General features: G+C 45.7%; 1 protein-coding gene across 11 annotated transcripts in view; it reads left to right on the top strand.

The window, feature by feature from the left end:
* The window catches only part of gtf2ird1 (GTF2I repeat domain containing 1), a 322,923-nt gene that overhangs the window by 230,027 nt on the left and 70,632 nt on the right, over nucleotides 1-22,264 (top strand). For 8 of the 11 annotated variants that reach the window (XM_072469282.1, XM_072469285.1, XM_072469287.1 and 5 more), the window contains 5 exons: nucleotides 1,052-1,103; nucleotides 9,847-9,919; nucleotides 13,578-13,661; nucleotides 15,556-15,639; nucleotides 17,184-17,367. In XM_072469282.1, coding sequence (XP_072325383.1) covers nucleotides 1,052-1,103; nucleotides 9,847-9,919; nucleotides 13,578-13,661; nucleotides 15,556-15,639; nucleotides 17,184-17,367 — 477 coding nt within the window. Of the gene's footprint in view, nucleotides 1-1,051; nucleotides 1,108-9,846; nucleotides 9,920-13,577; nucleotides 13,662-15,555; nucleotides 15,640-17,183; nucleotides 17,368-22,264 lie in introns of all 11 variants that reach the window. The other 3 variants (XM_072469284.1, XM_072469289.1, XM_072469286.1) reach the window with 2 other exon arrangements.

Genomic DNA, 22,264 nt, shown 5'->3' with positions numbered 1-22,264 from the left:
ACAATTTCCCAACGACAGATGTTAAACTAACTGGTCTATGGTTTACTACTTGGGACAGTGTACATGTGAAGCAAAAAGACGATCCTTCCAGGGATGGCACAGTGGCGCAGTGATTAGCACTGCTGCCTCACGGTGCCGAGGATCCGGGTTCGATTCCGGCTCTGGGTCACTGTCCGTGTGGAGTTTGCACATTCTCGCCTTGTCTGTGTGGTCCTCACCCCCACAACCCAAAGATGTGCAGGGTAGGTGGATTGGTCACGCTAAATTGCCCCTTAATTGGACAAAAAAAGAATTGGGTACACTAAATTTATTTTTAAAAATCCAAAAAAAATCATTAGCCCATCCGCCTGCCTTTATCAAACTGCTGGTGTCCTTTCTCCCTCGACATCGCCCGCACCTTTTTCTTTCCAGTGGGAGGGTTTTTTGTCATTGTGTTTCTAGAATTTCCTGCTTGTGAGAGAATTAAAGTACACCTGCTTTTATTTGGGAACGAGGGTACTGAGCAAAACTACAAAACATTAACTGCCCATAGTATTGGGCGGCACAGCGGTTAGCACTGCTACCTCACAGCGCCAGGGACCCAGGATCAATTCCAGCTTTGGGCTACTGCCTGTGTGGAGTTTGCACGTTCTCCCTGTGCCTGCGTGGGTTTCCTCCGGGTGCTCCGGTTTCCTCCCACAGTCCAGAGATGTGCAGGTTAGGTGGATTGGCCATGCTAAATTGCCTCTTTGTGTCCAAGGATGTGTAGGTTAGGTAACGGGGATAGAGTGGGGTGGGCGGGGGAATGGACCTGGGTGCAGTGATCTTTCAGAGGGTGGGTGCAGGCTTGATGGGCCGAATGGCCTCCTTCTGCACTGGAGAGATTCTATCACTCTTTCACCAACAACGGCAAGCTGGTTCACCACATTGTAATTTGAAGGTCAAGCTCTTGTTTCAGGGCCTTTTGTCTTGGGATCTTTTCTCTTTAACACTTTTCTTTTATTTTGAAAAGAACAGGACACTTATTTGATGAAAGTCAAGCTCCTCATTTATATTAATATTACATCTATAGGCCACAGCTCCTGCTTGAAGGACAAGAATCGTGTAAGGATGGACAGAATTCAGAAGGTAAGAAAGTAGACTGTTTACTGTGTCACACAAGAAGCAGCAACACAGCACATCCCCTTCTGGCATTTGGAGAATTTGAACTCAGATTAACAATCTTGGAAATAAAAATCCAGGCTGGGATTCTCCGTTTGGGAGACTATGGGCTGTATTCTCCGCCGTCGGGATTCTCCCTTTTGCCTGCAGCCCGGGGGTTTCCCGACGGCGTGGGGCTGCCCCACAATGGGAAACCCCATTGACCAGCCAGCGTAACGCAGAATCCCGACGGAGTGGGGGTGGGGGGGCGGAGGGGCGTAGAAACTCGCCCTATGTTCCCCTACCGGAGATGAATTGGAACTGATGCAATTCGCTATACCTCGCCATGCACATTTCTGCATGTCGAGGATTATGTGGGATTCCCTCTATCGGGCACCCATTAGCATCCCCCCCGACATCGCAAAGCAGCACCCCTCTCACAGCCGCATCGCGAACCAGCTCCCTACCAGTGGATTTTCTGGGTCCCCCCTCTCTTCCCCCAAGTACGGAGGTGGCCAACCGTTCCCCAGAGACCCCCTGAATAGGGGGATCCCCCAGAGACTGCCTAAATAAGGGAACCCCCCCCCACAAGAGACACCTCCTAAATAAAGGGACCCCCACCTCCCCAAGAGACTCCCTAAAGTGGTTAGCACTGCTGCCTCACAGCGCCAGGGAGCCAGGTTCCATTCCAACTTTGGGTCACTGTCTGTGTGGAGTTTATCCCCGTGTCTGCGTGGGTTTCCTCCGGCTGCTTCGGTTTCCTCCCACAGTCCAAAGACGTGCCGGTTAGGTGGAATTGCCATGCTAAATTGCCCCTTGGTGTCCAAAGGTTAGATGGGGTAATGGGGTTACAGGGATAGGGCAGGGGATGGGCCTAGGTAGGGTGCTCTTTTCACGGGTTGGTGTGGACTCGCTGGACTGAATGGCCTCCTTCTGAACAGTAAGAAGTCTTACACACCAGGTTGAAGTCCAACAGGTTTGTTCAAATCACAATACTTTGAATACTTTGAATGCGAGCATTTTCAGGTAATTAAGTCTTTACCGATCCAGAGGGAGGGGTAATCCCAGGTTAAAGAGGTGTGAATTGTCTCAAACCAGGACAGTTGGTAGGATTTTGCAAGCCCAGGCCAGATAATGGGGGGTGATGGTAATGCGACATGTATCCAAGGTCCCGGTTGAGGCTGTAAAGACTTAATTACCTGCAAATGCTCGCATTCAAAGTATTGTCATTTGACTTTGTCTATATATATATATGTTTCTGGAACTTACCTCTTCATTCACCTGAGGAAGGAGCAGTGCTCCGAAAGCTAGTGATTTGAAACAAACCTGTTGGACTTTAACCTGGTGTTGTAAGACTTCTTACTGTGCTCACCCCTATCCAACGCCGGCATCTCCACATCATCACTCTTTCTGTACTGCAGGGATTCTATGAAATGCATCAGATATGAATGTTGGATAGAGTGAGAGAAGTTAGAAATGCAGTGAATTCCTAATTATTAATTTTATTTTAAGTTACAAAGAGATTTGTCAGATCGCGCCCGTAGTTAAGATATATAGCGACCGTCTTGCTTTGTGTCCCAGTCCATTGAGTCATGCATCACCTGCTCTTATCATTTCCACCACTGGATGGTGCTATAGGCTCTACAAGCAATATGAAATGCAGCGACATGCAGAGGAGCTGTTTTAATCCAATGACAGGCCCCCTGGTGTTTCACAGGAGTGTTATCAAGGGCAATAAGCTTTGTATGGCAGGTATTTAATGCAGCTGACAAAAAGCTTGAACAAAGAGTTTGGTGTTAGGGAGAGGTGGAGAGGTTTATAGAGGGAATTCCAGAACTTGGAGCCTTGACAAATGAAATCATGGCCACCAGTAGTGAGGTGATTAAAACTGAGGATGTGCAAAAGGCCAGACTTGGAGGAGGGCACGTGATTGGAGGAAGGCCCGGACGTTTAAAAAACAAAATGTTTTTATAGAGATTTTTGTAGCATACAAAACAAGGATAAGCGTGGACAAACATTAGGAGACAGAGAAGGTGTGGACTTGGAGGAGAGGAAGGTGCGGACTTGGAGGAGCCAATTTCAAAACAAGGAAACAAATTTTAAAATTGAGGAATTTCCAGACTAGGTCACAACGTCAGTCAGCAAGGAGTCCTAGGCGAACAGGACTTGGTGCAAGTCAGGGTGAGGCGAAATTTCTTCACCCAGAGAGTGGAATTCGACACCGCAAAAAGTAGTTGAAGCTAAAACATTGTCTGTTTTTTAGAAGGAGTTAGATACAACACTTCGGGCTAAGGGGCTCAAAGGATATGGGGGAGAACAGGAACAGGTTACTGAGTTGGCTGATCAGCCGCGATCATAATGAATGGCAGAGCAGGCTCGAAGGGCCGAATGGCCTCCTCCGGTTCCTATTTTCTGTGTTTCTAGATCAAGGGCGGAATACTTTGCTGTGCGATGCCGGTGTTGGGAATCGCAATCGGGCGGTTAATTGCACAAAATGGAAAAACCATGTTTTGCGCCCTGCGTCCGTTCCGTCGCCATGCTCCAGTCCCTCGCTGGCGGTGATATCAAAGTTTGTGCTCCGCCAATTGCATGGATTTAAATATTATTTGTGGGTTGGACACTTCATGCTCCACCCCTCTGTGATGCTGCTCCTCCCTTAGGCGGAAATTGTGCAGGTGCAAATTTGTGCAAGTATTTACAAGCAGGACTGGGTGCCACGTCTGCTGAGGCGGTCCGAGAGGCTAAAGAATCTCTCAAAAAAACTCCAAACTTGTCGGTCTTGCTGAGGAAGGTCTGTGCGAGCTGGGGCAGTAGTGGGGAAAGACTTGGCCCATGTACTCGGGGTGTCCCCCTCTGAATCGCGGTGGACTGGCTGAGAGCGCCATTGCTGCAGTGCGTGGATTGAAATGGAAATCGTTTATTGTCACAAGTAAGCTTCAAATGAAGTTACTGTGAAAAGCCCCTAGTCGCCACATGCCTGTTCGGGGAGCCTGGTATGGGATTTAACACATCCCTTTGGTGCTACTTTCAGGCTCCTGGCTGCTCACCCTGCTGATTTCTCACTGTGTCCTGTGAATGCTGAAGTGGTAAATAACTTATTCACACCAAAGAGTTGAGTCAAGTCAATTTATTGGCAACAGCTTTTGGGAGAAAGCCAGCCACTCTGCAGTGCTCGTGGTCACCTTCTCAATTATACAACGGGAGTTAGCCTCTTTTATACATGTACACACTTGGTTAGTTCCTCATTAGCTTGGGGGGTTACATACGCGACCAATTAGGCCCCCCTAGCAGCAATTAGCTTCCAATCACATTCCTCTGAGACCATCCGTTAACTAACGTCCACAACTCCTTGTCCAGAATGACAAGGATAACAGGTGTCTCAATAGTTAACGGTCCGGTTGTAAGAAACAGAATGACTCAGCAATTAATCGGAACATTGCAGATGTCAGTAGGTCAGTTAGAGAATGACTCGCCAGTAACCGTACTTATCAGGTCATTGCAGAATTAGATTGCCGTGGTGAGTAAGCTGGTATAGAATGACTCAGCAGTCCACACTATTGCAGGCATAAGCTAATAATTAAACATAATAAAATAGAGAGATTCTTAATGAATAAATGAATAACCTCTAATGTAAATTTCCCTTAACAATGCTCAGAGAACCTCTGATGATGTAAGAGCCCATCCAGTCCGCCCCTCTGGAAACCTTCATATCCCAGTGGTATCAGCAAGGGGAAGGGCGTGGCCAAGCTCAATCAGCAGCCCTCCAGGTGTTGGCACTCCTCCATTGCAGAGGAAGCGGGGGTTAGCAGAGCTCACCCCAAACAGAGGATACCTGCATTGTTGTCTATGGACCCTCCATGGCTCTCTGCCCCTCTCAGTGCAAAGACCTCGCCAGTGGTCCCCACCCCTCCGGATCACCAGCTGTCTCTCCTGGTGAGACTGGCAGCACTGACTGCCTCTGACACCGCCTCCTCGGCGCTGTTCAGTAGGGAGGCCTTGAGTCTGCTGCCCACCCTGGGGAAGAGGATGCCCCACCTCTCCTCATTGGCATGGAGCAGTGGGTCCACCTTGGACATCTGAACTTGGGGTGCAGGTCTTTTCTGAGCCATCTTGGTGGCTGCAGTGAGTGTGTGGTAAGTGGAGCGCTTAAAAACAGCTCCAGCTGCCAGGCTATTTGACATTAAATCCAGCCCCGGCGATTTCATCGCCCGCTGGGCCGGGAATTGTTTCTGTTTCATGCCGGCAGAGTGCCGGCCCATTGCACATCCTGAATCGCGAACGAATAGAGTCCCCAACGGAAATGTGCACTATTCAGTTCCGGCGGCAACACAGTGTCCCAAAGGGAGAACCCAGTCCCAAATCTGTGAAGGGTGGAAGCTGGGAGTTTGGCCAGGAGATTATTTGAATAGTGAAGGGTGAGAGTTTCAGAAGCAAATCAGCCGAGGCGAGTTGATGTCAGTTGCTGCTATGGAGATGAAAGTAGAGCGTCGTTGTGATGGAAAGGATGCAGGCTTCGAAACTCCTTTGAAAGTCAAATATAGCATAGAAGCTGTGAACAATCCGGCTCAGACTCCGACAATTGCCTGGGACAGGAATGGAATCGGTAGCTGTTGGGCGGAGTTTGTACTGAGGACCAAAGACATTGGGTGGGATTTTCAGGTTCCGCCTGCCCTGAGACCAGAAACCTTGCCCGTGGTTAACAGGCCTTAAAATGGCCGTCAAGGTTTCCATTCCGCTCGTGACGATTCCCACAGCGGGCGGGACCAGAAGATTTACCCCAATGGCATCAGTCTTACCAGTAATTAATTGGAGTAACCTCCTGCTTATCCCGGCACTGAATGTGGTATAAGCAGTCAGATAATTTAGTGAACGTGGAGAAGGGGAGCGGAGAACCCAGCCCATTGTTTTAGAGGGAACTTGGGCATCAGGAGTTACAAGGGAGAGTGTGATTCAGCAGAGTGGTATCAACAGAAATGTCATGGTGACTAGTGGCCATAGGATGTAAGTAAATTGGGAGAGCGCTTGTCTCCATGGGCAGATACAGACGGGATTAGGATTGTGCAGTTACGGCAACACAGTGGTGCAGTGGTTAGCACTACTGCCTTGTGGCGCCGAGGACCCAGGTTCGATCCTGGCCCCAGGTTACTGTCCATGTGGGGTTTATGGTTTACGCATTCTCCCCGTGTCTGCGTGGGTCTCATACCCCCACAACCCAAAGATGCGCAGGGTAGGTGGATTGGCCACGCTAAATTGTCCCTTAATTAGAAAAAAAAGAATTGGGCACTCTAAATTAAAAAAAAAAGGATTGTGCAGTTACTATCTGTTGAGAATTGCCTTCAATTCTCATTGCTACCGTACCAGCTAGATGTATATGATGTTTTTGTGAAGTGACTGTATGTCTGTGCTTGCAGCAATCTATATATGAACTCGACACAGAATGGGTATAATCACCTTTGCAATTCCAGCTCCTCGTTCTTGCCTGTGCGCAAGGGTCACAAATTCTTTGAGCCTGGAAAGATTTGTTGCTTTTAAGTTATCTTGCCTTGAGCCAGAAAGGGTAAAACCTAAATCTCTAACTTTGAGACAGCAAAGTGACCAATTTAGCTGAGGTGCTGCTGGAAGGTTGGGTTTTGGGGAGTTAATTTGTTTGCTCTGCAGTTGAAGGAGCAGTGAGTTTCAAGTATAATTTTCGGATGTCTCGGGAAGAGATACAAGTTGGGTGAAAAGCATCAAGTGGGTGCTCAGGGATTCACTGGAAGAAGCCTATTTGCTGCTGTGCCTGTCCAAAGCAAGAAACCTTTGTGACATGCTAGTGCTAACCCTTCACTGGTTTGTGTGTCTGTAAAGATAATGTTGGGGTCAAGAAATAATGTGAATTTGAAGTGTCTTGTTTTTGTTTGAGATCTTGCCAACCTTTTTGCCTGGGGGGATTATAGTTAATTTATCTTCTTTAATAAATATTTTATTCATTGTGTTTGAAAGTTCTTCGGCAGGCTCCTGTGAATTTGTTCAGTAACTTCCCTGCATGCTTTCTGAAAAAGTAAGTTAGGAGCTACCAAGCCAGGTTTCATTCTGGGACCTGACTTGCCTAGTATTACCAATAGCTGGGATAGTAACAGTGCAATGACAGGAGAGAGGTACCGGGGAGGGTAAAGTAAAAGAAGGAAAATGGGAAGAGAAAAGTGGCAATAGAAGTGATGGCGCAGGTCCAGAGTCTCAGTCAAAACGCACACTGGGAAATCCAAGTTATATAGCGGAAGGTGAGATCTAGCCAGACAACAATGGGAACAGAGATTTGGATGCCGGCCAGGGCCATACCATCAGCTGTGTAATCATTGCTTTTTTGCTGCCTCATAACTGTGAGCAAATTTCCACCACAATACCTGCTTCATGTTGCCACTTATTTGAATGTGTCAAACTGCACGAGACTCTAATCCAGAGAAAGCAAAGAGGTTTCAAAAATACCAAGAATTACGGGTCATTGAGCAAAAATATAAACCTTTGTGAAAATTGCCCAGGAGCAAGCCAACTTCCCAGTGTTAATATTCAAGCAGAAGCTGAGGCCGGTGGGTTTGCAGCGATGCTACCTGAGGACAAAAGGTAGAACGAGATCGTGAATACAAAATTCAAACCCTGGGATCAGCACCATCCATCTTCAGGTGGTTTCCAGTTGGCTGTTAAAGTTTTGGTCCTTCCAATCCAGTCATGTGACTGAGCCTAAGCTGTAGGCCCAGCAGCAGCAGTGTGAAAGTCTGGTAGTCGTCGGTGTCAAATGTTTTTAGTATGTGTGCAAAGCGAACTCCTCAATTCGTTCAGTCACGTGACAACATATGACAACAAATCTCATCTGTCTCACCTCTTGCAGTCAACCAAACTGCTGTGAGGTGTAGCAGGTGCTATATTGTATATAGCACAGGTGCAAAAGAGTTTAGCTCGAACAAGACCCCGAGGCTCCCGTGATGACAGGTTTGTCCGTTTCAGTTTATGATTTCAGCAGATCTCTTCAGCTGCACTTCAGTGTTGTAGTATACTCTCAGCAAAATCTTATTCCACAGGTAGAGGATCTAGTGATGAGGTATAAGGCTCTCGGGAAATCGCTAAAACATAATAACGGAAGCATTTCCTGAGAAGCCGCTTTTCCCTATGCCATGGTCCCAAAGTGCTTCAGGGGTCAAAGGATGTGAGGGGCACCAAGAAGGTGGAAGAGAATGGAGTGAAGGGATGGGCAATGATAAAAGAGGATTGAGGATAAAAGTCTTTCAAAATTGCAGAGTGAGGGGCAAAGATGGAGAGAACGCCAAATTGCCTTCAGAACGAGTCTGCATTCTCGTTTCATTGGGCGGGACTCTCTGGTTTCGTCCGTGGCGGGATCTGTTGCGGGCAAGAACAGAAAATTTGGTGTCCCAACCAAAACCCCGTTCACTCTCACCAGCACCGGATAAGCCCAGCCGCGATCGCGGGGGGAGGATTTCGGCCAATATATCTAGTGTCCTGATTCTGACGTGCAAGAATGATTTGGTAAGTGAAAGGAAACGTTTATCTTCAATCCAAGCAGATTAGTTAAGGATCTCACTTGTTGCCATCCTGAATACAGTGACTAACTCGACTCAAGCTGGATCCACTTCGACTGGAGCCCTCACACCAGTGATACTTTAATTTTAATTGGACAGACTCCAAGGATAGATGACAGGCAAACCAATAAGAATAGAGTTGAGTGCTAGAAGTGTAGAAGATGGAGGATGTTGGAGAGTGCTGTATCTGCTGTACTATGCCACACCGAGAAATTGTAGGTGGAGCGATTGAGTGGAAACGCTCTCCCTTCTTAGCCTAGCATTTGATGTGCCGTTCAAAATGGAAAACCACAGAACCAAAGAAAGGTTACGGTGCAAAAAGTCTCCATTCAGCCCATTGTGTCAGCGCCAGCCAAAAATAAAAGAAAATAGACGTTCATTTTAACCCCATTTTCCAGCACCTGGTCCATAGTCCTGCAGGTTACAGCGCTTCAGAGGTAGATCCAGATTCTTTCCAATGAGTTGAGCGTTTCCGCCTCAATCATCAACTTAGGCAGTGAATACCTGACACCCACCACCCTCTGGGCGAAAAGGCTTTTCCTCATCTTCCCTATAATCGTTCTACAATCTCTGCCCCCTGGTAATTGCAGAGGGAAATAAGTAGTTCCTGTTCACCTTATCTAGGCCCCTCATCATGTTGTGCACCCCAATTAGCTCACCCCTAAAACAACCCCCTTCCCTTTCCAATCTCTCCTCACAGCTGCAACTTTCAATCCCTGGCAACAACGTAGGATTGTCAGGGTTGCCAATCCTCCAGGAATTGAAGGTCAATCTCCAGGACACTGCTATGTGTGTAACCCTGGAGAAGGATCATCGGGAAAATTTTTTTAAAAGATTGTTTTTGGCTTGGCATTTCCTTTGAACGTTTCTTTTTACCGGATCTAAAAATATTAAAATGGGGTAAAAGCTGTCTGGCAGACAGTCAGCAATTGGGTAATGAGCCATTTTGCTTTCCTGTCGGTGTAGGAAGGTCGTGTGTCACAAGGATGGGGTGTGTTGGCCGACTAATGGCTGGAGTGGGGGGGGGGGGGGGGGGGGGGCAAGTCATGTGATGAAACCTTTGGGAATACATTTAATCGCAGTTGGCAACCCCTAAAGACATATGGTTGAAGGCATTAGAATTTCAGGATTTGCTTTAACCATCATTGTGTCTATTCTAGCAGCAACCCAAGAATCCCACGACTGTCTAAAAGAGGAAGCAACACCACCGAAGAGGCAGATTCAATCAGGTCAGTGCAATGAGTGCATCGTTGGACATGAAGAATAACTCTCTTCCCAAGTAGCCAGGTATTTGCAAATCGTACAGAGACATAGGAATAGGAGTCGGCTATTTAGCCCTTTCAACCTGTTTTACCATTCAATCCGATGGTGATATTTTATCACCAAAACTCAGTTTTAATATTAACCAGCAATCTGGCAACAATTGCCCTTTGAGTGGAGCAGTGTTTGTTATTTTCACTCCTGAAAGGTCTGGCCCTAATTTTTAGACTATGCGACTTAATCTTCAACTCTGCAACCAACAGAAATGGTTTCTGTCCAACTAGTCTATTGGTTAATATCATGAATGTTTGACCAGGGCCGGAATTTTCTGACCAATCTCTGGCGGCGGGATTCTCTGTTCCCGCCAGGAGTGCTCCCCGCCCCTCCCTCCTCGGGTTTCCCGGCGGTGTTGGGTGGCTTCTTCTTTTTTTAAAATAAATTTAGAGTACCCAATTTATTTTTTCCAATTAAGGGGCAATTTATCGTGGCCAATCCATCTACCCTGCACATCTTTGGGTTGTGGGGGCAAAACCCACGCAGACACTGGGAGAATGTGAAAACTCCACACAGGCAATGACCCAGATCCGGGATCGAATCTGGGACCTTGGCGCCATGAGGCAGCAGTGCTAACCACTGCGCCACCGTGCTGCCCACAAGTGTTGGGTGGCTTCAGTGGAAATTCTCATTGGCAAGCGGCGGGAGCAAAGAATCCCCGGGTCACTGAACGGCGTGCCACCGAGGAATACGCGACTGGGGTACCGGAGAATCCAGCCCAAATTCTCTCTCTTGACCTTCTAACCTCTAGGGAATACAAACCTCATTTGTGTGATCTCCCCTTGTAATTTAACGCTTGGAGTCCAGGAATCATTCTCGTAAATCTACATTGCACTTCCTCAAAGGCCTTACTATCCTCCCTATGGTATGGGGCCCAGAGCTGTTGAGTATACGAGGTGTGGACTAACCAGGCATTGCTCAGATGAAGCATGACTTCCACTCCGTTGTGTTCTAGATTATGTTCTAGACATGTAGATAGAAAGGCCTTCCAACTGGCCTTTTTGATTGTTTTCTGTGACTGTTCTTGAGATTTTATTGTCATCTGAATTAATTGAGGTGATTGTAGCCAGTAATTCACTCCCAAGTTCTATAATAACAATACTATAGTGTGTCAAGACTTAGGCTATAAACTCTCAGCTTTACTTGTAACTCTGCTGCCCACCCCCACATTCCCCCCCCAAATTCCTTTATCTTACAAAATCTTGAAGGCTCATTCACTCCTTTAGTGATCAGCCCAAAGCCCCTGGAACTCACTTTAATTCTCCTCAGTGTTCCAGCTGTTCTCCAAAGTGCAAGATTATCAGGGGTCTTTCCATTAGTGTTTAGCTGAGTGACCCTCCAGCTTTTCTTTAAAGACCTCAAGATTATGGACTCCTCGGGTTGTTGTCCTGCTGCTGCCAGCTGCACAACTGCCTTTTCACAGCCTTTCAAATTAATTCTGTTGACTGCTCTCTACCACAATGCCCTGTGAGGACCACTGTAGGTTTCTCCCTCTCACTTTAAACTGGGCAAATCATCCAGCTTCTTTCCGCCGAATGAATTACAAACTGAGCTTGAGCCCCCATGTACATTCCACTCGGTGAACAATAAAATTAGTATTTTTTCTGCATAAGTGCAGACCTGACTAACAATCATTTCCTTTAGCTCCTCCAACTCGGTGAGCTGTAGACTACACAAGACCAAATCTGCTACTCCCTCTAGACAGCTGTCTGTTCCTAGACTGAAGTGCATGCTTTTGTCATCAAACACACACACAAAAAATAAAGAAGAAGTCCTTCTAACTCAACAGTCTTATCTCCATGACAATGTGGCATGCTTTGAGATGTTCAAACAGAAATGCAAACAAATTATTTTTACCTTCACAATTTGTTTAAATCTGCAACTCGGAGGAATTATTTCTATTTCAAATGGAGTTCTACAACCCTTTTTCCCCTGAAGTGCTTGCTTTTAGCCTCTTTTATGAAGATAATGGTGGGTACTCTGGCTCTGCTAAACGGTCCAGATATGGGTCAACTCTTGTCCAGTGTTTGCATTTTCAACTCTGATCTAAAAGATAAACATATGTTAGCTTTTAACTGTAATGAACTCCAAGCTTGTTTGAATTTCATTCACTTGAAATACATAACAGTTTTGGAACTGGATGCTTTCTTTCCCTTACATTTAATGATTCAGACAAGTTATATTCTCGAACATGTATCATGAAACAGACATTTACAACTCTACTAAAAGATGTATAGAATAATAAAGCAAACTGCATGATTTCCAAGCACTGAGGACCTACTGATTGACCGCTGATATGTGTCCTGTGAGTCACTCTAGTGACAGGCTGTACATTGTTCTCAGTGACGTCCATGAAATCCAGGCATTAGTAAAAGCTGCTTTTTGCAATTTTAACTCCACACCTCGAACACCAGCATCTGTGACCAGGCTCCCAGGGGTTACTCTGCTACTGAGACAAAGAGTCTGACTGACTGTGTCACAATCAGACCCCCTAAGACAAAGAATGTACAGGACAGAAGCAGGTCATTCAGCCCAACTGATTAATGCTGGGGTATACCTTCCCCTTCGTCTAACTTCCATCAGTAGACCTTTCTACCTAAATTTCTACCTCTTTTCCATAGATGGTAGGAGATGATTTAAGAAGGCATATGGAACACTTTCTTTCATAGAGCAAGGAGGCTAGGCTGAAATTATATAAAACACTAGTTAGGTCACAACTTGAGTACTGTGAACAGTCCTAGTCACCTCAATACGGAAAGGATGGAATTGCACTAGAGAAATGACAGAAGAGATTTACAAGGATGTTTCCAGGGCTGGAAAACACAGCTATGAGGAAAGATCGGATAGGCAGGGGTTGTTCTCCTTGGGACAGAAAGGCTGAGGGGGGATTTATTTGAAGGTTGTGAGGGGCATGGAAAGAGTGAGCGGGAATGGTCTATTTCCCTTTGCAGAGAGGTCGGCATAGATTTAAAGTGATAGGTAGAAAGATTAGAGGGGAGATAAGAAGAGGTGCATGGTCATGATGGGACCACCTTCTGTGCTGTACTGATTCCATGAGTCAATATACTCTTGTCTGGTTTCTCCATAAACACATCAGTAAAGACAACATGAGTGACAGTGTAAGAAAAGGATGATGGGAAAAGAATGACGAGAGAGTTTCCTGCGGGAGGCGAATAGGAGACTTTATAATTCTTTAAATATATTTTTATTTGAGTTTTTCCATTTTTATAACACACCCTCAAAACTGGTACAATACAATCGATGACGGGAGGAAATCCAAGTTGATTCAGTAAACCCGGCGCTTCCACGTATACAAACAGCAGAGAGGGGGGGTGGAGAAAGGATTATAACCATGAAAACACGGCAGAGTGGTGTACATCCTCACCTCTAGTATATTAAAGGCGGAACTACATAGTCTACGGAAAACCTTGTCGGAGTAGGTCAGACGCTACAGAGCCCGGGTATTTAAGGTAACTGAGCAGCACCAGAGCTCACGGAAACACAGCTATTCCTGCGCTCACATCATGTGACCCTACCTTCACATCTAATGTCAGTTTTCCTTTACTGTGCCAGAAACACCAGATAACACGCCAGTGACAAACTCGGATGGAAATAAATCAAACAATTCCCTCAACATCATTGAAGTGACGATCCCAGGTAAGCAAGAGCTATCCCTATTTTGAGGTTACCTGTTACAGCCACTCAGTGAGTGTGCACATGATGGACTGAGTTCCACCCATTTCGCTCTCCTTCTGGACAGGTTTTGCTGCTGTTCAACAGAAGCAAGGGCCGGCCTTAAAGGAAACTGTATTCAGAGATTCGTTAAAAAGCGCCATTGGACTGTATGGCGCGGAAACATAAGTTTAATTAAACGCAGGTCCTTGAGATTGAAAACGGGAATGGGATTTGGGATACTGGAATAGCTGACGCTCCATTGAGTTCCCAGTTTGATATCAAAAGCAGGAGAAATGGAACAGTCCACACGAGTGTGATGGGTTGCGAACCTGAGGTGGCAGGGTGGGCGATCAGAATCTCACACATCCCCACTAAATGTGGGGATGTTGGTAGATTTGCTCATGGTTGTGTGGGCCACGTGTGAATTGAGTTTGGCATAGGTTCACACCAATCTCATTCCCACAACTTGAAAGTGTGTCATTTCAGCACAGGGATATTTAATTTCATTTTCAGTCAAAATGATATTTTCGGGCAGCACGGTGGTGCAGTGGTTAGCACTGCTGCCTCACGCCGCCGAGGTCCCAGGTTCGACCGTGGCTCTGGGTCACTGTCTGTGTTGAGTTTGCACATTCTCCCCGTGTCAGCGTGGGTTTCGCCCCACACCCAAAGATGTGCAGGGTAGGTTTATTGGCCACGATAAATTGCCCCTTAATTGGAAAAAAATAATTGGGTCCTCTAAAATTAAAAAGAAAATGCCATTTTAGTCAGGCTTGGGTGACACAATGGAGGAGTCCAATGATGCTCCAATGGGCTGTTTAAATAGTGTTTGGTCCAGGAATGCCTGAAGCGGAGAGTACTTTGGGGGGCTGTTACATTCTTGGGATTTGAGTGGGACTTGTATAGGCAGCCTGAGCATCCCGATTACAGCCCAGCATCTGAATCCGCAGAGCCCTGTGTTTCGGTGCCTGCAATGAATGGTGGAAGGTGATGGGTATCTGGCCAGGAAGGTTAGTACAGTTATTTCTGTAAACTAACCACATAACATGAATGAGAGTATCAACATCATTGGAGCCTTTCTGTTTTGGGAATAAAACCCTGTCATGATATGCAAACATGCAGCTAATGAACACACAGAATAGGACCTGACCAATGAGCAGTCGGGACACTCAGGGGTGGTATCTCACTATAAAAGGGATGAGGCACTCACACCCCACCTCTTTCCACAGACCAACATCTACAGAGTGAGACAGGGTGTATCCTCAGCATCATACCCCAGCACCTGGCTGAGAGCAAGGCTGGTTCAGTTAGACTGAGTTACTACATTTAGATTAGCAGAGAGTCAAACTTATTGAGAACTGCGCTAATAGTTCAATAAAACACATTGAACTCACTTCAAAGTCTGGAGCATCTTTTACTCAAAACTGCATCAAGTGGCAGCTTGTGTTATTCCAAATTACATAACACAACAAACCCCATACATTTGAAATGAAAGTCTCAATTGAATCTCTCTCATACTAGTAAAGGCATATTGAATTATCCTTCACTCCAGTACTCATGTTAGGGGCCCGAGGCAATTAATCCGGGCTATCTCCGAAAATAAATTGCCTGCATAAGCAATAAGTCGTTAACCTCCTCCCAAGTGTTTTATCAAAATTCTGTGCACTTGGCCAATCTGGAGTGGTGCAGAGACCGGTAACTCCATGTTCTCCATTAAGGCCAGATAATGCACGAGCCTGTAATCAGTGAGACATCTGTTCTGGGTCTGGTAAGATGACCTGTGTTAAAGTTGAATGCCTGTCCCTCATGGGCACCCGTTCTTCGGATTCTGTATATTATGGAGCCTGACTCTTAGTTTGGGGATTTTTCTATTTTGCAGAGAATTATGATGCAAAGCTCACTAGAGTGGACATCGCCAATAATCTACGGGAGCAAGTGCAGGACCTGTTCAATCGCAAATATGGTAATTTCAGTTCTTCTGTGATGGTCTCCATGTTCAGAATGTATGGCTGCAGTCCAGTCAAAGGAACCTATGCCATTATCATGTGACGGGTGCTGGCATGAGTCCACCTGTTGCCGTAACAAATATTTATCTTGTGCAATCCGCCGGGCTGGTGGAGCAGAGAAATGATAGCCAGGGGCTATTTTAAAGTTACCTATGAAGTTTCTGGCCTGTCTCCCGACTCTGTCCAAATCAATCTAGACCAGGGGAGCAACCAGTGCACCAATTTCCTTCAGTCCTCCCCAGAACAAAAATGAGGCTGGCGTTGAGGAATGTCCTCTGAGCAAACCTGAAGTTGATGCGAATCGGGGGGACTGCTCCACTGGTTAGAGTCATCCGTGGCATTGCGTGGACCAGTGCTCATCGGTGCCTTCGTGACACCTCATTAGGGAGCCAGTTAGATCACGGGCAGCCGTTCAATAGGGGATTCTTCCCATTAATGATATGGAGATTGGCCTTAATTGGTGATTGTTGATTTCTCGCCACGTCTAGGCAAGATCCGGATCACGGCAACAGGAGCGGGTCGGTTCGATCGGAAACCAATTGGCGCCTGGCGCGGATCCTGATTTCGGCCACTCATGCGATCTAACCGGCTCGTCCCGATCCGCACTGAGTGTAACAAGGCCATTAAATCGCTCCCGTTGTTGTTGCTGTAATGTTGTAAACGCAGCAGCTTCATATGTAAAAGAGACGCTAACAAAGTCCAAACCCCACTCCATGTTTTGGGAATGGACAGAGGAAAGTCGCAGCATTCTGAGTATCTGAAACTCCTATTGCAGCAATCATTTATAAACTCATGCTTAATAGGTTTCACCACAGTGTTCTAAATTATATTTCCTTGATTAAGACCACTCAAAGTTAATAGTGAACTTGATGTAGAATTAGCAGCTCATACTAACCTGGTCATAAAACTAGTTTACCTCAACTCTGGTAAGTTGAAAGATGCATTGATTTTTTTTCTGCCTGTTGAGGGTTAGATAGGATGGCGCTGTAGCGAATTGCCAGACTGTTGCTCACTGCATCCTTCAACATGGCAGCCGAGTTTAGGTAACCCACATTCTCTCCCTCCACCTTCGACGCACAGTGGCAGCCCGTGTGTACCATCTACAAGATGCACTGCAGCAACTCATCAAGGCTCCTTGGCAGCATGTTCCAAACCCGTAACTTCCAGCACCTAGAAGGACCAGGGCAGCAGATTCCTGGGAACATCACCAGCTGCAAGTTCCTCTCCAAGTCGCTCACCATCCTGGCACTTAACACGCGGGTGTGCCTTCACCACATGGACTGCAGCGGTTCGTGAGTGAGGCTCACCACCGCATTCTCCAGGGCAATTCAGGATGGACAATAAATGCTGGTCGAGCCACTGACACTCCCATCCCATGAAAGAAATAGCGGAACACGCTTTGTCCCAGCAGTCTGTGCCACCCCTTGTTTACATTGATTTGTGTATCCTGTGAAAATTGGAGAGTTGTTAGTTTTATTGCCTCACTTCTTCTTAATTACAGGTGAAGCTTTAGGTATAAAATATCCTGTGCAAGTTCCGTATAAACGTATAAAAAGCAACCCTGGCTCGGTAATAATTGAAGGGCTTCCACCAGGTATTCCGTTCCGAAAACCCTGCACATTCGGATCCCAGAACTTGGAGAGAATCTTGGCCATGGCTGACAAAATCAAATTCACCATAACCAGGTAACCACAATTTAAAGCTGTGCGTAACCACGTAACCACAACTGAGAGCTGTATGTAACCAGGTAACCTCAACTGAGAGCTGTATGTAACCAGGTAACCTCAACTGAGAGCTGTATGTAACCAGGTAACCACAACTGAGAGCTGTATGTAACCAGGTAACCACAACTGAGAGCTTTATGTAACCAGGTAACCACAACTGTGAGTAGTAAATTACCAGGTAACCACAACTGAGATCCGTACATAACCAGGCAACCACAACTAGGAGCAGTAAGTAGCTAGGTAACCACAACTGAGAGCTGTACGTAACCAGGTAACCACAACTGGGAGCAGTAAGTAACCAGGTAACCACAACTGAGAGCTGCACGTAACCAGGTAACCACAACAAGGGAGCTGTAAATAACCAGACAATGGCAATGGGCAACTCTAACTTACTGGGTAAGGATGACTGTGGAACCAGGTAACAACAAGCCAGTGGAAGGAGGGTGGGTCACGTGATGTAGCCACAGGAGCAGCTGCGTTTTCGTGAACTCTGGCGCTGCTCATCTTTAAATCCTTTTTTTAATCTTGATGCACACCCACAATTATTTGATCCTGGTCTGTATGCCCTGTGGTTTGTTCCTGGAAGATCCTGGCTGAAATTTGGCGATTGGGAACTGAGTTAATTCCAGAAAATCCTTGTTTGATTGAGGAGGTTGGAGGCTGCCAGGGTGGGGCCCAATTTGCAATGGCAGTTTCACCGGTGAGCGGACCTATGGTTCGGCAATGCCATTGGCGTCGAGATGGTGGCTGTCATTTTGAGTGAAGTTGTGGACGATGGTCTTGGCTCCCTGGCAAAGGCTATTGGTGCTCGCTTTGATGAACTGCGAGATATCCTGAAGAGAATTTATGAAGTGAAGAAGAGAATCCTGTCAGTCGCTCGTGCAGTTTCTTGGGTGGAGGCAGTCCTTGGAAATCCTGCAGCATGATATGTCAAAAATCCTGGTTGATTCGGGAAGGTAGGGTCGGAGAAGGAGTATCTGTGTGCCCTGTTTTCCCAGAGGAGCTGGGGATGAATTCCCGGCTGAATTGGAGAACTGGCTGCCATGTTTTCACAATGTCTATTTTGAGGGTTGGCCATTTTGAGTATGATGGAGAACATTATACCCGGTCTTTGCGGCCTGCGGGGGGTCGAGGATTCCGACCACTAGTCTTATGTTGTTGTGTCCTCGATGTCCATTGAGAAGGATTGGAGGCATTCAAATGCGATGGGTCCTAGCCACCTGCCTTTGCCTAGGTTTTTCAATACCGGGGCTTTGGGACAACGACATGGCGATGGTGCAAAGGTTTTCGTGAAACTCTGGATGGATCCTGGATGTTGCTTGACAATCCTGTCATGATTTGTGCCTTTCCACGCTCCGTTGATGGCTGTATTATCCTGCAGTTCATCATTAATCCTGAACTTTGTTCCCTTGTGATTATGCCCCTGATTTTGTGTTCTTGCCCTTTATCCTGACATGATATGTGAGCACAGAGGCGTTGTTGCCTGTTAATGTGTTATAATGAGAAAATCTTGCTGAGTTGATTGTATGACATGAGGGGTGTTCAGTATTCACCAAAATATTTTTAATGTGCTGTAATCCTTGTTTTTACACTGAGGGAGTACACTTTTTTAGAAACCCTCACTTTATTTGTAGATAAGATGAGTGATGCCACAGCAGGGTGGTGGGTAGATGGTTTGGTGCAGAGGTGTTTGGTATGGCCTCATTGTGGGTGAGGAAAGGCCCCGTTAGGACTATTAGTGTTGTGTTTTTCTTCTGTATTTTTGGATTATGGAATCCTTGCTCATCTCCTATCAAGGTTCAGCCAGATCATGTATCCCGGAGAAGACTGGGTTCCTTTTTCTTCCTCCTGTAGTTGGCACCTCCGGTGTAGTAGGAGTGAGGGGGAAATGTGTACTGGTGGCCGCCGGATGTAGGTCAGTTAATCCTTGGCAGAAGGAGGCCATTTGGACCATCGAGTCTGCATCGATCCTTCGTCCATTCCCCCACCCATCCTGTCCTGTCCCCATAACCTCACCTGCACATCCTTGGACACGAAGGGGCAATTTTATCATGGCCAATCCACCTAACCTGCACATTCTTTGGATTGCGGGAGAAAACCGGAGCACCAGGAAAAAGCCCACGCAGGCACTGGGAGAATGTTCAAACGCCACACAGACAAGGCTGGAATTGAACCTAGGCCCCTGGGGCTGTGAGGCAGCAGTGCTAACCCCGTGCCACAGATTCTTTTGGGGTCAAAGAATCATTAACCGGCTCCTGCAAAGGTACAGACGTGACTGCTAGCCATGAAAAAGACATTATAATGTGTCATTGGTGGCTCTGGTATCATTGGAGTTGGGGAGGTGTGTTTTGGTGCGTACCCAAGCGTAGTGTGAGAACCTTATCCTATATTTTATCTGGCTGTGTGAGCGATCGCTATAGGTGAAGGTGTGCACCATTTTACCATGGTTTTCATGGCTTCATTGTCTTTGCCCCATTCTCCAGCTTACCCATCCACCGTCTTTTCCTGTGCAAACGCAAGCACTAAATAAATGTAATGATTAAACTGAACCAACTGTGATAGTATTCCCCTGTTCTTTCTGTATTTGCGTACGCAGAAGCATTTATTCTGTACTGTCCCAATTTTGAGAGTTTGTTCCATTATTTGTAAAAATATATATGGAAAGAAACAAGTGAGCTGAAGTAACCAAGTTATGGAAGCCATGACTGCGTAAAAATAAGAGAGGTATAATTAACCAACCATTTGAATAAACTCCGTAGTTAAATGTCTAATAAAAGTATATAGTGTCTATTCATAATTGCTGCCATTGTCTCTGCTTCAATCACTAATTGCAGTTGTGCAATTCGCAGCCTGTTAACACTCGTTTAAGATTCCCCCTGCTTTCTGTGCTAGATCTCTTCCATTTAATCTTACATCTATGTCCCTTTGGTCTAGCTTCTCAAATCCATTTCTATCTATTCTGTCCCGTTCCATCACCATTTTGAGCCCCTCTATCAAATTACCAGCCCCCCCACCCCCAATGATCTCTTCTGTTCTAACCAAGACGCCCCAATTTGTCATCTTTTTCTTCCTATTTGTATCCACCCCCCCATACCCGGTAGTATCATAGTCCATGTGCACTGCACTTTCTCCATTGCTTTAACATCTTCTTATAGTGTAGAGACCAAAACTACACACAGTATTCCAGTCTTATTAAGATTTTACACAGACCCGCCATAACTTTCTGACTTCTTTATGTTGGACGTTTAGCTGCTGTTGTATAAAGAGTCAAAGGTTCTGCTCCTTTTCCACAAACACCTTTAATTTACTTCAGACTCTGCACAAAACTCTAACATCACATCACCTGACACAAAGGCCACCTGAAGACTCTTTACACATCAGTGTCAATTATTGGATACTTAACATAAATGAGACAACTAATTGCAATGTCTCTTAACCCATTACTTAACAGTCTCTCCTTCCTTGGAGAAAAAAAATAATTAAGTGAAAACAAAATTACAAGAAACTCAAAATCACACGCGCAATTTCCCCCCCAAAAAACAGTCACAGAAACAGGCGCCCTTCATTAACAATATCCAAAAGTTTCTGTGAGCTAGCCCCTCTTTTTGTAAAACAGTTTGACAATTGATAGCTACTGTCGACCCATAAAATGTTTGCTATTTCCCCTCTGTCCAACATCTGCTTCAAACGTGCGATGTCTATCCGTAACCCTTTTTCATTGACACTTTTTGTAGAGTGCACATTTTCCCACAGGGATTTATTGGCAATGTGACATTCAAAGGTATATTACCCAAATCCCCTAATCCCAAAATTTCTATCAACATCTGAGATACATAAAAGGCCATATCCACAGCCTCTACAAGGTTTAACATCTCAGCAGCCAAAGTGCTTTTGACCACACTCCTTATTTTCTTTGTTTCCCACACAAGTGGGCACCATTTACCATTGTTCCCCAAAAGGAAAATTATAAAACCTCCTGCGCTTGAAACCCCATCACATAAATTTGTATAGGATGCATCACTATAAACTATGAGTTTCAAGTGCCTAAGATCACCTAAAACCAGGAACCTCAGAACACACTCCTGCATTTTTAGTTTGACCAATGCTTTATTTGCTCTTATTATGTCTTCCACTTTGGGATCATTCATTTTTGTACTCAACTCTAAGACATCAAAACTCACGTCCGGTCTAGTCTGTCTACCTAACCAATTGAGTTGCCCAATTAAACTTCGCAGTTGCTCTTTTTCCATCTTTGAAACCATTGCGTCTTTTTGGGAAACCCGGCCACAACTAATTGCTATTGGGTTGATGCTTTCCAAATAAAATTGCTGACGTAAAGTTGCCCCTAACTTAGTCTGTCCGATTTTCAGTCCAATATATTTAAATCCACCGGAAGCCTGACTTCCAACCCTGAATTCTTTCCTCAAACCAGAGATTACAATAGCTTCGAAATCACTAGTCCCACCACACAAAAAAATCATCGACATGCATCATAAAGATGCCAGAAAGATTTCCTTTATAATGCCAGTAAAACATTGCAGGATCTGCTTTCAACTGACAACAGCCTAACTTTAATAAAACTGACCTTACCGAAAAGTACCAGACTCTAGACGCATCATTCAATCCATATACACATTTGTTCAACTTCCAGAGTACCCCTTCTGTGTTAGCTGCCTCTTTAGGAGGACGGAGAAAAATGTCTCTCTGGAGCTGATGCCCCTGCAAAAAGGCAACTTTTATATCTATAGATTTGCTAATAGAGCCAAGAAGATCTTTAAAATAACCTTTCCTGCTGTAGCTGAATCTACCCTTAAATCTTGATCTTCTAAGTTTCATCAAATTCCCTTGCCACAAGCCT

This window comes from Scyliorhinus torazame, chromosome 12, assembly GCF_047496885.1.
Source record: "Scyliorhinus torazame isolate Kashiwa2021f chromosome 12, sScyTor2.1, whole genome shotgun sequence".
NCBI classification, from domain to species: Eukaryota; Metazoa; Chordata; class Chondrichthyes; order Carcharhiniformes; family Scyliorhinidae; genus Scyliorhinus; species Scyliorhinus torazame.
The sequence above is the reverse complement of the archived record's forward strand: the minus strand, read 5'-3'. Positions and strand labels throughout refer to the sequence as shown.